This window comes from Neodiprion virginianus, chromosome 1 (assembly GCF_021901495.1).
Source record: "Neodiprion virginianus isolate iyNeoVirg1 chromosome 1, iyNeoVirg1.1, whole genome shotgun sequence".
Taxonomy (NCBI): domain Eukaryota; kingdom Metazoa; phylum Arthropoda; class Insecta; order Hymenoptera; family Diprionidae; genus Neodiprion; species Neodiprion virginianus.
The window spans coordinates 15720842-15738323 of NC_060877.1; the positions used below are offsets into that span (position 1 = coordinate 15720842).

Below are 17482 nucleotides of genomic sequence, written 5' to 3' on the forward strand. Positions count from 1 at the left end.
AAGCTCGCTTGCGGGATAACGGATGGAATGTTGTATGCAGATTGTTGGTGCGAGACCATTGCACACTGAGATAGTAACTGTTGCAACGTTAAGCTGCTGTTACCCTCAGTTGCGGACTTACCGATGATATTCTGGCGCAATACCCTAATTATCCTGACTTTTGAACAACAGCAGAATCTACTCGTTGAGCACGAGACGTAAGACGTTTCAGTGTCAATTTTGAGGCATAATTAGGTATAATACGATACGATAATAATTAAAGATTCCATTGTATGGTTGACTAGGCTTAGGGACTCGGACGAACAGGTAGAATAGCGATAATCAAAGGCAGCTAGCGATTGATAAATACATAAATAGTAAGCTTAAGTTAGTGGTAATGAACAGATCAATCAGTAGTATATTGTTGATTGAATTTACAGGTTCTGAATCAGTCAAGTAAAGCCTACAAGACTTGGCAATAACTGACTAGGATTTATTCTATGTGTTAACAGCAATTAATAAATCTAACCGTAGCAGTTCGTGGGAATTCTCGAGAAAATGAAGTCAAACCATAGCTTTTACCAAAAGATGATAGTTAGCAAAGAAAATTAGATGCAGGACGGTATAAACGATATAATTTTACGTCCCAACCGATAATTACGGTGATACTCTCTGTGTACCATAACTTACCGACGTGCAATTACCATAGGAGAGTGTCACATGCTCATACCATAGCTTTAAAATCCATATCGAGATCCAGATACAGTTACCATCTCTGTGAGCAATGATCCAGCACTAACAATCTGCATATAACATATCATCTGTTATTTTGCAACCGAGCTTACATTTGTGTGATGCTGTAAAATATATTTAATTTTTATTCTTAACTCTATATCATTAACTTCAACTCACACATAGACTGCACGGTATACAATGGAAATTCGCAGAACTCAGGTTCATAAAACTCGCTGATTGCCCGCAATGAACATGACAAAAGAAAGGATGAATAGTTCATAAAGTGTCATTTTCAGAACTAAAAAATGCATTCTTGCAACCAAGTATCCTGTTAGCACTGCACTGATTGGCCTCCTCAAAACCGATTGTCATGTATTGACGTAACTCAATACTAATCAGGAGTCTTTTATAAAACTCCCACTATTGAAGATCTTTTTCAAACAAGACTGATGCAATGAAGAATCACTTTATACGCAAGAGAAAACAGAATCAAATCAAAGGCAGGACCAATCAAGACTTCAGACAATTCGGAGCACTTCGAAATTACCAGCAGTGCAAATTATTCTAAATCATAGACTGCTCATATTCAGAAACTCCGAACTTTAATACAACCAAATAAGTAAATAACACCATTGTAAAGCCAAACCTCAAATATCGATTACAAGAACACCTTATTGTTAATAAATGTGTATTTAAATTAAAATGTTGTGTACATAGAATGATTTTAATCGTACATAGTGATTATTTGCATGACCCACAACAACATAATTCTAGATTGAGACAGGCTAAACGAAGAATCGATACGAGCAGATCATCGAAGTTCGTGAACCTAAATACCACAAGATTTGTAAATCGAGCTTACATAAAACATCACGCAGTAAATGAAAGATTTCTCGCGACCTTTACCCCAGAACGCAACAATAATACGAAAATCTACTGAAAATCACACGTTACTGGGTGACATGATTTTACCCAATTTTTCAAGGGCGACGCTACGGTAATTATTGATCTATTGATTTCGAGCAAGAGAGTACAACCTTTATTAAAACCGGTAGTTGTTGAAATTGATAATAGCTTGGAATAGTAGTGACAAAGAATTATACAGAATTCTTGGTAGATGTCAACTGCCGGAAACATTGAAGTCAATCGTTAAGTCACAAAAATCTGTAGCTTGGACGAGAGAATATCAAATAAAGTAAATTGCGGGGGCCAATTTACAAGGGAATTTTCGATACATAGTCGATCTAATAATTTTCGATACTCAAAAATTCAAGAGATTACTCGTTGAGAAATTCATAAACATAATTTACGAGAGATGACAAAACTATCAGAAATTTTGAGAGCTTTACTACGACAAAATCAAATATCATAAACGAGACTTAAATTGATAAGGAGATATTATATTGCAAAGAAATATGAATAATATAACAAGTCATATAATTAATACAAGATCGCCAGCAAGAAAATAGCAAAAGATCGGTAGTATTGAACGGCTTGATGAACGCCCGGATCTACTCCAAGCAAGTCGATTCACGATACGAATTCATGCACAATAGCAAATAAAATGGAATAAGCGGCACGGGAAATAAATATAATTGACACAATTAGTACAGAAAATGAAAAAAAAATAAAGATACCTCAAAATACGATAAAAATCACACAAGCAGTCTAACAAGCAGAGAAAGTTACAAGCAAGTCCGAAAAACTCCCATATACGAGACAAATAATTGTTTGATAGATACAAGAGCGCTCAATGACACAAATTCAACTAATCAAGGAAATCATGCAGTCCCACAAAGACTTAAAGTACTTTAGAGCTGTGGACCATGATTTACAATCATACTAAGCATCACACAATGCAAGTAAAAGGATAATTGAGGTACAAGAAAACAGATGATTTGAGCAACTTCGTAACGGTGCTCAGGCTCACAGACACTAAATTTCAATCCAAATAAACTTAACGTCAGCAAAGAAGGTAACAAAAAAAAGGTGAGCGAAAAAGGAAAAGAAGTGACGCAAGAAATAAAATAACAGAAACGATACTAATTAGGAAACGATACCCCGAAGGACAAAAAAAGTTGGAATTAAGCTGACGAAAATCTATAGAGGTAACGAGCGAGGAAGAAACGGTGTCGACTCCTGGCGGGTTGAGTATAGAGTAGACGAAAGTCGGAGTTTGGCTCGATGATGTCGCTAGTGTCGTGAGGTAATCTTTCTTCTAGATGATTAGTCGTTTGATCTCCACTACAATTGGCTCATCCCGCTCCGCGTTCGCAGCGTTTATCGGTGACGAGTACTTCATGCGTTTACTGATACTATCGATAGATGTTGCATGATGTTCGTCCTGTGACTTTTTCGTTGACACCTGTTTGTACGGCATTGCTGTTGTAGTACCTTATCAACTAGCTGGTTGCCTATTGTTACAGATCCACTGGTGAAGACATACGCAAGATATCTCTTGGCCGCAAGCTTTCCGGCTGGAGAGCGACGGCATAACGCACCTCAAAGTTGCTTCCACCAGTGGCGTCGTGTTCTGCCCACGATATAACCAAGTTCCTCGCCGATAGGAATGTTGCATCAAGTCCTCTGGATACTTTTAACCTTGATAATAACCACTGAAACGGTAGTAATAAAGAATCAGTCCGGCGACTGCCCGGAAAGTTTACGGGACAGGAAGTTGTGATTACACTCCCTCCGTGACCCTGCACGCGATCTCCACGGTATCCCGGAAAACGAGTGGCTGGTTCTTCGAGAGAAATGGCCACTCGGCTGTGGAGAGAACTTTTGTATGCTCCTCATACTTCTTTGTACGCTGGCAATTGGAGTAGTAAGAGAAGTTTAGGTAACCGGTAGACACGGGCCCAGGTGCTTTGTAAGCCACACCACGTCTTGCACATCAGGTAGTCGGTAGATGAGGTCATACAGAGAATAATGCGTAATAATCAAAGTTAATGTTGGCCCTCAGTGGTCAAAAGCTTAGTCATCCTGGTACCTTATTTGTTTGGGCAAAACCGCGAAATACAGACTCTGCAAAGAAAGAATTAGTTACTAGTAGTTTATCGTCTAATTTGTATCGAGTTCGCTTGAAGTACCCCGTAGGGATGCGTTTTTCAGGAGTTTCGTCGGACGCGTACCTTTGTGACGATCCGTTCTAAAACGCCACGTTATACTGTATATGGATTGACATGGATCGTAAAGCTATGGTATGAGCATGTGAAGCTCTCTTATGATAATAGCACATCGGTAAGTTACGATGCAGAGAGGGTAATGCCGTAATTAGCGGCCGGGTCGTAACAGTACTTTACCGTTTTTATGAAGGATTTCTATACTCTTACCATTTCGGTTGGGTGCAGTTTGTAAGTGCTCTCTTACGTTTGTTCTGAATCCAACTGTCAACGATTTCAGGTGGTGTACGAGGGGTAGGTCTTCTGTGGTCTTCATTGCTAGAACGTCCTGGGCGAGTCTCAAACCAGCTTTTCCACATAACGGATTGGTTGCCGACGTTAGTAGCAGCATCAGGTGGCGATCCATTAAAGCTGAGTATTGACGGAATGAATCTGTGGCCGGCTTTAAGAACTGGGTCCACGTCACCACGAACAGAAATCCTCCACAATATTGACGACGAGTATGGAAATTCAGCTATTACAATTGGTGATTGGAAGCTTCTTCAAGGTACGCAAGATTCACTATTTTGGACGACGCACATTGGTCGGATATTATACAAAATGCGAGCAAAATAACAAAAGAAAAAATTAAAACTAGTTATTTCTTACGGCGCCATTACAATTTCAGATGTACCAATAAAACTGAAATACGTAGTGATACAGAAAAACAAATTTCTGCATCGTGTTACACTACGTACGCTAATTTTCGTTCTATGTAACGTACAATACCAGTTCATAAGTCCGCTGTCAGTTTTAGAATTTTCGATCGATCTGGACAAAAATTCGATATCTCTCCCAAAAAGAGGCGTTAATAAATGTTCCAGGTCGCATTGGAAGATGAAGGTTAGCAGTTTCGTTATGATTTTGTTCCAAATTTTTTACAATTTTATTAGCGTTTACTAGATGATATTGAAGATGGTAAATTTTCGCAATTTTCATCTTTCATGAAGTTGCGCGTAATTTTGTAGAAATAAAAATGGGAATTTTTTCTCGTCAGAACTTCGAACAAGGAGCAAGATTCTGTTTTAATTTCGTCGTGTGAAAAAGTTGTGATTTTTTTTATAAATTCGTTTCAATTTTTGTACAGTAATTCAGTTTTGGGAAAATCTGTCGGACCTTGAGAAATATGGGGTTAATCCTTTGCACTCGAGCGGCGCTGATACGGTGCCCAGCCGATTTCAAGTGTGAACTCGAGCGGCGCTGCTGCAGCGCCCGAGTGATTTGACGTCTTGAATCGAGCGACACTGCTACGGCACTTATCAAAGTTTGTTGTTTTCGAAATGTAAATGAATAAACTGGTGAAATTTCATTATTTGTATACGCTTGTTTGTTTATAAATTTTGTTAAAGTACCTGTAAAATGTTCACCTAATTTGGCCGAAATCGTCTCGAGTTGCTGTTTCACGCAAACAAAAAAGGCCTCGAGTACAAAGGGTTGAAAGTTATGTACTAAGACGAACAGTTACATCATTTTATTTTGACCATGTCAGAATTTTTTTACAATTTCATTCTGAAATTAGTTTATGACTATTTTTTTATTTATTTTATTTTTTACTGCCAGTTCCCGCCATACCCGTAAGAGTATGTCCCCAGAGGTCTACGGTAGACTTGTGCGGGGCAAGGGAAGAGATAGATTAATGACCATCATTATGCGGCTGCAGTCGTCTTAAGAAGTTCTTTAGAAACACCCGCATTCGCACAAGGGACAAGAGAAACTGCAAAAAACCTTGGTGTAGCCGGACCGAGTTCAAACCTCAACCCACCGATTCAGCGCCTGAACGGAGTGACCCTTCATACAATTTTTGCGAGCTGCCACTTAGGTCCTTCTTGACAGGCTGGGGATTTGAACTCAGGTCCTCCCGTTTCGTTGTCTCGCACGCTACGCACTACGCTACTACGTTCGGTATTGATAGTAAAAATTCCTTAAGTTGTCTTATCTCTTGCACTGCTTATTGGCCTTGTCGTTTGTTCAAATGCTTTATCAGAACAGATAAGGGGTGAAATTGATTGATTAGGAGAGGTGAGTTTGGTAAAGGGGATAAGAAATGGATGAAATAGGGAAAAGCGAAACCCAGGCTGGAACTAGGGCTTACAAGGAAAGTCTTTCCGCTGACATCCTTAGATTTTAATGAAATTTATACAGGGTGTCCCTAAATTGCCTCCCACGGACTAGCCAGCATGGTACCTCATTAAAATCGAACCGAGAATTTCTTTTCCGGAAGCTCGGAAGAAATTTTTGAAATAAAAATTTTATCTTCCTTCATTAAATTCATTAAAAATAAATATAATTATTCAAAAAATCCTACATATTTTTTAATTATTTGCTCATATTATAATTGAATATAAATAATATCCGTTAGGAAAAATAATTCATTCAGATCAATTATTTCCTTATTTTATTAAAATATTTAACTTAATGACGTCCATGTAAATTCAATTATAATCATGTAAAATACATATATAAATAAATGTATTTATATTTGATTATATTAATGTATAATATTGAAATATATACATATATATTATGATTCTTTATTTGCTCTGTGAAAAGAGAAATTTGGAAAAAGAAAAATTTTTCCACAGTAATTAAATTCATCAAAAAAAGATGTAATCATTCAAAAAATCCTAAGTATTTTTTCATCATATGCTCACATATTAATTAAAATATAAATATTATTCGGTGAGAAACATAATTTATTCAAATCAATTCTTTGCTCATTTTATTGAATTATTTAACCTCATTACCTCCATTTATATCCAATTAAATTAATGGATAATATACATATATATATATTAGGGTGGTCCTTATTTGGGGTGTTAACGAATTCCGACAAGTGCGCCCCCTAGACACGTTTGAAATAAATAAAAAAAAATGTGTGCAAAACCCCAGCGCTGTAGTCCCATGAGAACACGTGCCTGTAAGCTCGTTTTGTTTCCCATTTAGATAACATGGCATTTTTAGACCAATTCAGTCACTATTTTTTCTAGTCATCCCTAAGTATGTTAAAAATTATTTATCCACATAAATCTATTGTTAATAGGCATGACTACGCGCACATTCTTTTTATATTATATTATATTATACACAATTGAAACTGAATGACCATAGTTTGAATGCAACTCTAATCAACTCATATCAAATTTATAATGAAATACGATACATGTGAGGCTTTGTAAAAGAATGTGCGCGTAGTCATGCCTATTAACAATAGATTTATGTGGATAAATAATTTTTAACATACTTAGGGATGACTAGAAAAAATAGTGACTGAATTGGTCTAAAAATGCCATGTTATCTAAATGGGAAACAAAACGAGCTTACAGGCACGTGTTCTCATGGGACTACAGCGCTGGGGTTTTGCACACATTTTTTTTTATTTATTTCAAACGTGTCTAGGGGGCGCACTTGTCGGAATTCGTCAACATCCCAAATAAGGACCACCCTAATATATATACATATATATACATATACAGGGTGTCCCTAAATTGCCTCCCACGGACTAGCCAGCATTAAAATCCTCGTTAAAATCCAACCGAGAATTTTTTTTTCTGAAGCTCGTCCGACGCATAGTTTTTGAATTATAAGCGATAGCGCTAGGCCAATCAGAGTGCACCGTTTCATCTAGATTTGCCGCCACGGAAATTGCTGTTTTGTTCGACTCGGTAAATTATTATTATTTGTTTACGAATTAAATATCGGCACCTCCCCTCTCACGCTGCTGTACCCCTTATGCTTAAGGATGCGCTTCTGTTTACTCACACAAGTGTGCGCCCATGAATGCGCGGCCGACAGCGTGTCCGCGGCAACAATACCGAGGTCAGCGCCCGTGAAGGGGTGCAACAGGGAGAGAGGGGAGGTGCCGATATTCAATTCGTAAACGAATAATAATAATTCACATAGCCGAACAAAACAGCAATTTCCGTGGCGGCAAATCTAGACGAAATGGTGCACTCTGATTGGCCTAGCGCTATCGCTTATAATTCAAAAACTATGCGTCGGACGAGCTTCCGGAAAAGAAATTCTCGGTTGGATTTTAACGAGGTATCATGCTGGCTAGTCCGTGGGAGGCAATTTAGGGACACCCTGTATATGTTATTCTACATCAAAATCGAAGAGACATGTATTTTTTTTATTGGCGGAAAAACGTTTCTAGGGGGAGAAATTGTCCTTTGAAATTGAGACCTCCGAGGGGTTCTTTTCAGGTTTAACCTATTTTCACTTGAAATAATCGAATGCACCCAAATGGATAATTACCATAATGATAAACGATGAAAAATGCAACTGGTTTCATATCGGGGGGTTGCATAGGAAATAAGTTATAGGGGTTGAAATTCATAAAATCGTTATAACAAAAAAAACTATTTCATCTATCTCGATGGATTCAATTGCACTTTGAAGAGCGAAAAAAGATTATACATATCGGTTTTCGCGTTTTTCTCGCAAATCAAGTTAAGGGGGTGAACTACCCCTATGTATGTTCGCATTTAATCCCAATAAAACGGCAGTAATTCTTTTTTTTTTATTCCTTCTCCTAGTAATATGTTTTTTTTTAATTTACCACAACCCCATCACGTATATAGCATTTAATGAACGGTTTTATCTAGGAGCCAACTTATTTATAGATCGATCTTTCGTTGAAAAAGTATTTATATATGACTCATCAATAATTCTGACTGATTTATATTTGGCAATGAAATAACATAAGCATACGATAAGCGCTTACACATATTCGTTTCGGTAGATAAGACAAAGTTTTGGGATGAGGCACAGAAAAACTGCGTAGTCAAGTAAAAAAAAAAGAGCGTATAATATGCTTGTATCTTTTGTTGATAATATGTCAACAGTTTAACAAAATAATCACTATAGCAATAAATCGAAGTAAGTATATAATCATATGCTCTATTAGCCGTTGTAAGTACTGTAGTAATGATAGTCATTGAAAAAGTGTTTGAAACATAACGACTTTTCACACCAGGAACAGCGAACAATAGCAACATTTTCACATCCTGGAACTTCACAGTGTGAGTTGCAGGATTCTCCAAATGCAAAGCGTACAAGATTCTTAAAATTCGCTGGTTTTTCTTCTATGTAACCACTTTTGTACCAAGAAGATTTGAAAAGATCGATATAACGTGGTGACGACAGTTGGTTATGAACAAGTGACTGAAGCTTTATGATATTGTTTCTCAAATGCAAATCATAATTCATCAAAAGACAATTATCAGAAAAATATCTAACAAAATTTTTCCATACCCGGAATCCAAAAACATCGAGGGGCTGGATTTTTCCGGTAGTTCCTTTAGGTATAATCGTTACTTTGACATCGCTATTTGAAGGTTTCAGATCAAGTACAGCTTGGGGACAGTGTCCAGTCCAAGAATCAATCAGTTATAAAGATTTTGAACGAACTTTCGGGAAAAATACATGCTGCAACCAAATTTTAAAATGATCTGAAAATAGAAAAACTTGTTATTTTTTCATTCGAAAAAATGTCCATACAAAAACGGTGGGTATAATTTATATCTGAAGTAAGCTTCCCAGACTTGGATACGTCTCTGTTTACATTATCTGGTCTGAAAAGCGTTTTCTCCACTATTGGACCAATCTTGCCAGTTGTTTCTTTTAAAACCAAAAATAGAGGACATAGCAGCTTGCCGTCGACTGATATAGTCGGCTGAATAGTGTAACTGTGGCTCGCAGAAGAGACTGATTGTACAACACATTGTACTTGCTTCTCTCCTTCGACTGCTAAAGTTCTTCCGAAATGCATTTCGAGTTTGGGAGCCACTCCGATCTGATCTTGATCCAAATTTTGAGAAAAAACGTATCACTAAAAGAAGAAATAAGAAAAAAAAGAATTACTGCCGTTTGATTGAGATTACATGTAAATATACATAGGAATAGTTCACCCACTCGACCTGATTTGCGAGAAAAACGCAAAAACCCATATTTATTATTTTTTTTTTTTCGCTCTTCAAAGTGCAATTGAATCCATCGAGATAGGTGCAATAATTTTTTTGTTATAACGATTATACAAATTTCAACCCCCATAACTTTTTTCTTATGCAACCCCCCGATATGAAACCAGTTGGATTTTTCATCGTTTATCATTAAGGTAATTATCCATTTGGGTGCATTCGATTATCTCAAGTGAAAATAGGTGAAATCTGAAAAGTACCCCTCGAAGGTCTTAACTTTAAAGGATAATTTCACCCCCTAGAAACGTTTTTCTGCCGATAAAAAAAATACGCGGCTCTTAGATTTTGAAGTAGAATAACATTTATAAATTTCATCAAAATCGAAGGATGTCAGCGAAAAGACTTCCCGTGTTAGTTATTTGGATCCAACTGCACGTAGTTGAAAATGGTTTACAAGGGAAGGCCACGACGTTCGGATCACGGATTTTCTTCAAATTTTGCACACTTTTCGTACTCCATTAGAACAACATAATGTGCAAGTAGCAAGGCGTACTACTATGGCGTTTTCGCGAAAATCGCAAGAGAAATCTTACGAAGAAGATGAAGGACACTGGTCATATTCTTTTTCATATATATTACAATTCAAAGGTAGTGTAACGAAAAAATACGTGTTCAGTGCCTGAGCGTCGTTTTGTGCCCGTGTCATTGCGATCTCCGTGCGAGCCGCGCTCGAACGATTCGTCTCCGCAGGGATGCCAAATCTCGCGTAGATGAGGAGGCGAGCGCGCATCACGCATTTTTTAAAACAGTCGATTTAAGTCGTCCGTCTAGTGACGATCGTGAGTGACGCCGTGCGTTCTCTCGTACCACGACCAAAAGACGAGAGGCCCAAATATACTCTCGTATACGTTCGCTCTACGGAGTAAGGTAGATGAGTACGGCCCGAGTGTCTCTCATTCTACACGGGACCGAGTGCCCATACACGCATACCAAGGGTCTTGCACCCTTCTATCATACAACGAGCCCGAGCGCTCTTGGTGTACTACCAACACCAATCATACTCTCATACACGTTCGCTCCTCGGAGTAAGGAAAATGCAAATCATACGAAATTCGATCGAATCGAATAAAACAAAAATCGCAATACGAAACGCACTCGAGATCGCGGTGGCATGAGCCAAACGGGCTGTAACCGGCATATACCCATTCATATACACAATCGACACATGCTTTTATACGTTTACAAATACACGTTCATACTTCGTGGGTTTTCATGCCGCAAGGCTTTTCCCACAAGAGCCAATAAACATTCATAATTCGATGGCTCAAACGCGAGAGTTTTTTTATTCAAGAAACCTCAACCTCTATCCTTCATACTAATAAAAAAGGTTCAATTCAAAACTACGAGGCAACTTCGCCTATGAAGAAGCTTCGACTATACATACGTGTATTTGCATGAACCTTTATCGAATTTCCAATTTTATATTGCTATGAAAGAATGTGAATTCAAAAATTTGGTGATTTCGAAAAATTAACGACGGAGTCAGAAATCGAACCTGGCGTTTAGAGATGCTTCGCTGGAGCCTTACTCCATTAGACCCCCTAGCCTAGATATTATTGATTCTGATGAAATGTCCGACGAAATTTTTCCACACCCTAAAACCATAAACGTCAATGGGTTGAATTTTTCCGGTTGTTCCTTTAGGAATAATTTTCGACTCAACGTCTCTATTCGAAGGCGTTGCCTCACGGACAGCTGCAGGGCCATGGAGACTAGACGTAAGAAGGCCGAACGCATATGGCGGAATCGTCGAAAAGTGAATCGTGAAAGTGATGAAAGATCTTGTAGTTCTGGATGTATCCGCAAGCGATACCAGCGCCTGGTTACGAATAAGATACATACGTGAGGATCGGTTTTGGTACCGCCGCCAGGCGGGTAAAATCCGCGGATCGTTCATCACTTTCACAGTCCATTTTGCCAGCATTGGGTTCGGCCTCCTTATCTCCAGTCTATATGTGCAGGGCAGTGGCTACTCCATGAATCAATCAATAGTAAACTTTTTGAACCAACGTTGGGGAAAAAACAAGATGCAACCAAGTTTCAAAATGTTTTGAGAATATAATAATATGATATTTAGTAAATATATAATTATTATAAGTATATTCAAAAAGTTAACCAGGTTAACTAATTAGCTAACCATCAGCTTAGCCGGTTAACTCAAATTAGCTAAGCAAATAAGCTAATCAGCTAATTTTTGACCGGCTAAAAGTTAAATTAATTTTCAAAGATACATGTATATATGATATAGGAGTGACTATTCACACGTAAAAAAGCCGCATTAAATCCACGCAGCGGGAATATAAGGCCCTTAAATCCACGCCGCGCGAATTTAAGGGCTTTGTAGTCACGCTGCGTGGATTTAACGTAACTTTTTTTTTTTACGTATGAACATAGCTGTCCATATGGTATATGTATATATAATTACAATTGTGGCGCGATGGTGAAATTCAATTCTAAATTCAATAAAATTGAACGGTGCTCATTTAAGATCAATTTATTACCTAATGTCTAATATAAACAATTTGAATTAATATTAAATTAACATGACTGATTGTCTATCAACATTTTTTAATCAGTTTCTTCTATCATTTCACGATTTTGATATAAAAATATCAATAAATTAGCGTTATCTGGTAATAAACAACTCCTTTTAGTGGAAATAACATTTCCTACTGTTGAAAATACTCGTTCGGATGGTGTACTCGAGGATGGGATGCCCAAATATCTTCTTGCATACGTAGCTAAAATTGGGTACTTATGACGCTTAGAGTTCCACCACAGCAGAGGAATATCTTCTTTTGGGATAGTTAACTCTCTGTCATACTTGCCGGTTTCTTTTTCAATAGCAGTCTTATTTTCAAAACTTAGTGTTCGCTCAAGGTCCCCTGATAAACCTCGTTCAGGATCGAAGAGGTACTCCAAGTCTTTTTCTCTTTGATCTTTGGCCAAAATTTGAAATTCATGATGCGTATTCTCAATTGATATTATTTCTAATAAGGCATAACTTTTTGTCGATAGGGTTGAGATTCATCACGTAAGTCTTTATACCTGAAATATAAAGTACAATTGACGTTAATTGATGTAGTGAAAATATTATGAAATAAAATTTGTTGAAACAAGATCGACTTTGCACGCACGTAAGGGTGTAAGACTTCTCATTGATTTCGAATTAAATTTGAATGAAATAAATACCGTGGATCTAAGTAGCATGCAAGCCCACATACAGCAACACTTGTAGTTTTTAAGAACCTAGTTCTTAACTCGTCTTCCAATATATCCTTCAACAAGTGTATCCCTTCGCTGTCATCATCTTTCGGCTGTAAAATTTTTTTAACCATTGAATGAGCGGTTAGTCGCACCATCGCAATTGTTGATTGTGATTCTGAAGACATTATTCTTGTAGCAACATCGAAAGGTTCTAAGATCTTTTTAACATCAGCTATATAATCCCAATCATCATTGCTCAAGAGCAATTTTTTCATTGATTCAGCAGTTGTCACTTCTTTATCTAACAAAACAGATGTTATTGCATCACGTTGTTCTATAACACGTCCAATCATTGCGAAAGCTGAATTCCAGCGAGTAGGGCAGTGACTTATTAAACGATGATTCGGCAAACGTAATTTTTTTGAGCATAAGTTAGAGCTGTACTCGCTTTATTTGAGTGCTTAAAATGCCCAACTAGAGCAGAAATTTTTCGTAAACAATCAGATAAAACTTTATCTTTTAAAGCCCTTTCAACGACACATTGTAGAGAATGACAGAAACAGCGAACGCCCACATCTACTTCAGTATCGTTGCTCCAATAATCTCATATGGCAACAACCATATAAGGTGCATTATCGTGGACAACAGCTATAACTTTTTCATATACATTCCAACTCGACAGTCCTTCTTTTAAATGATTGTCAGTATTTATCGCAGTGTGACTTTCAGACATTTCTAATGTATCCAGCGTAAATGAACGGAGGTTCCATTGGTCATCAATCGCGTGTGCAGTGATTGTGACAAATGAATCATTGGCACGTGAAGACCAACCATCGGTTGTAATCGAAATATTTGGAAAATTGTTCAGAGTCGAAATCAATTTGTTCCGAACAACGTCATAAATGCCTTGCAGACGATTCCTGATAACTGATACGCTTGTTTTAATATACTCAGGACAAACAGTCCTTAGAAATTGCTCGATTCCAGGTCCTTCGGCAAACGATAATGGAAGCATATCCATAGCGATCATCTTGACCAATGAAATAGTAATAGCTTCAGACTTGGGATTCTATAAGAAAAACAAGGAAAAAAATATCATTGGACTTGATATAATTTATAAATACATAAATCAATTTCGCAAATTGACAAAATATATAGAATTTTGACAATCAACTTGATTCTTCAACAAAATTACTTACGTTGCGAGTATAATATTTTCTAGTAGGTAATTTGCGCTGTTTCTCATGATTATTTTCAGTGCTTGAACCTGTTTAAGGGTCTGGATTTTCTGTAGTTAGTCTTCTTCGTTTATTTCCAGTAGAATTCAATTCAATTTCATTTTCGGATCTATTACATTCATGAATTTTAGGTTAGTTATTGATAGCAGTGGTGAATCAAAATAAAAATACTTATTATCTTATAAAAATTAGAAACCTTCCATTTACAGTGATAAAAAAAAAAATACAGAAATTGTGAATTTACGTACTGAGACTCAGAATCACCTTCGTTGATTAAAATAGCTGCTTGGTCTTTCTCAGGATGCTTATTCTTCATAAGATATCGCAAAGATGATGTAGTTTTTTTAACATTATACTGAACTTCACAATATTTGCACTTCGCATATCCATTTGTAAGTTAAACAAAATGTTTCCATATCTGAGCCATGATAAATAACAATTTGACTCAAAATTTTTTATGTTCAAGTGTGAGTAGTGTATATATGAGAGTTCTGATTGAAGATAGCGGCGCTCCCCCCGACCCCCCCCCAATCCGCAGCGCCCCCTACCCCCCCCCCCCCCCCCCAATGCGCAGCCACCCCTATCCCCCCCCAAATTCGCAGCGCCCGCCCCATCCGCGGCGGTGCCCCCCCGCCCCCCCTCCTGATTCGCGGCGGTCCCCCCCCCCCCCGTCGCACATTTTCGGGTTTTGCTGCTAGATGGCTGTTTTCATAGGATTTGAGACACGCACACACACACACACACACACGCGCAAACACACAAAATAATTCCTGTCGAGACTTGTTTGGCGCCGGAAAGCCGCACATGAATCGGATAGGGTAAAAACCCGCTAGATCTATTGAAAAACTTCCAGGAAATGACCCCTGAAGGAAGGTTTAAAACGGCGTTTTGAATGCTTTTAACAATTTTTTCATTTAACATCAATTAAATTTAGTTTTCTTATTCTATTCTAAATTATCTCATTCTAAATTTTAACGAGTAAAATTATACATATTATTTTCAATATCCATATTAATTAAACATATTGTTATTCCAAAATTGACTTATACCAATTTTTTTACAGTACCACTGATCGGATTATATTCAAGAATGCGGTCATGCAAGATCATGCAGTAGGCAGAAGTGTGTAGTGGAAACGTTATGCTACAGTCAAATTCCAATCGAATGTCCACAGGTCCAGTTTTCAATGTTTCGTTCTGCTTGGAGCAATCGATGACGATAAGGGGAGCTTGGTTTATAAATTCACGCCTCAATAGCAAAGGCTCAGCTTCTTTGTTATAGTAGCTCATTTGAAACCGAACATACATATCATGGAGAATGGCGTATTGATTATTGTATATAAGTAGTGTATATATGAAAGTTCTAATCCAAAGATGGCGTCGCTCCCCCCTAGTTCCCCCCTAGCTCCCCTCTAGCCCCCCCCCCCCCCCCCCGACTCACGGCGCACGCTCTCCCAGGCCCCCCCCCCCGGCCATTCTCGGTGGTTATTTTCATAGGATTTTGACACACACACACACACACACACACACACACACACACACACACACACACACACACACACACACACACACACACACACACACACACGCACGCACACACACACACACACACACACACTAAATAATTCCTGTCGAGACTTGTTTGGCGCCGGAAAGCCGCACATAAATCAGATAGGGTAAAAACTTGCTAGATCTATTGAAAAAATTCTAGGAAATGACCCCTGAAGGAAGGTTAAAAATGGCGTTTTGGATGCTTTTAACAATTTTTTTATTTAACATCAATTACATTTAGTTTTCTTATTGTATTCTCAATTATCTTATTCTAAATTTTAACGAGAAAAATTATACATATTATTTTCAATATCCATATTAATTAAACATATTGTTATTCCAAAATTGACTTATACCAATTTTTTGACAGTACCACTGATCGGATTATATTCAACAATGTGATCATGCAAGATCATGCAGTAGGCAGAAGTGTGTGGTGGGAACGTAGTGCTAGAGTCAAATTCCAATCGAATGTCCACAGGTCCAGTTTTCAATGTTTCGTTCTGCTTGGAGCAATCGATGACGATAAGGGGAGCTTGGTCTATGAATTCACGCCTCGATAGCAAAGGCTCAGCTTCTTTGTTATAGTAGCTCATTTGAAACCGAACATACATATCATAGAGAATGGCGTATTGATTATTGTATATATCAATATTCATATTTCCGTAGGGATAGCACTGTGAGTTGAGGAAGAGTTTTACATCTCTGATCCGACAATGATCAAATACGCCAGCATTTTTCAGCGGCTCGTTTCTCCTTGCAGTTTGAAATCCTAGAACGACATATCTAGGCTTCTCAAGCTGCGTCGATGTCTTGACTGACCATATATGCCGCGTTGTTGATGGGAGCATCGGATACACGTACGTTTCCCAAGAACGAAAACTCATGGATATAGCCGGATCTTTGGCGATGTAGTTGAGTAGCTGGATTTTCGGTTTATCTGCCAGTTTGATGTAGGGTGAAAACCACTCGATTTTATTCAGGGTGATTTTAAAGTTTTCCGTCGCCGAGGTCTGAATCACGGCATTCAAATCAGTGTTGGAACGTGTGAAAATTAACTCGTGTTTAGCGTTGACGATGACTCGACGATAATCTTCGGCGAAGCCTAGCACATAATTTAACGGCAAGACAACATCGAAATTTCCAGCGGCATCGGTTAAGTCCTTATCCCCACTCAATCACCCGGTATTCTCCAGACTATATTGCTGGCCTAGAGTCAAGGATACGTAACCCTTCATAGTGCTGGTAATGCCAACATTTTGATTCCGATCAATCTCTACACCGTTCAACTCGTAGCGAACTTCCTTAAACAAATGACAAACGGCCATATTGATCAATTTCGTAACCGTCACCGCAGCCACACCATCATCCTTTGTGATTTTTCCGTGAATGTGTAGAGAGCTTTTACTGGGCAGTAGACACAAGTCTTGATGTTAAACAACTATATGGATTTCATCGTTGTTCTGAAAGGTGGATGATGCAAACGGTTGATGAGCATGAATCTCAGAGTGCGCGATCGATTCGTCGAATACCACAGGTTTCTGTATTCTTATTATTTCTTCCATGGTAACAGACACAGGATGCAGCAAACACGAATTTTTATTTTCCAAAAATTTCCACGTAATCGAAGA

At 38.0% G+C, this 17482-nt stretch overlaps 1 protein-coding gene across 2 annotated transcripts in view; it reads left to right on the top strand.

The window, feature by feature from the left end:
* LOC124310541 (arylsulfatase J) overlaps positions 1 to 17482 on the top strand; it is an 876378-nt gene that overhangs the window by 562756 nt on the left and 296140 nt on the right. For both annotated transcript variants that reach the window (XM_046774594.1, XM_046774595.1), the window contains one exon: positions 4120 to 4386. In XM_046774594.1, coding sequence (XP_046630550.1) covers positions 4120 to 4386 — 267 coding nt within the window. The remainder of the gene's footprint in view (positions 1 to 4119; positions 4387 to 17482) is intronic.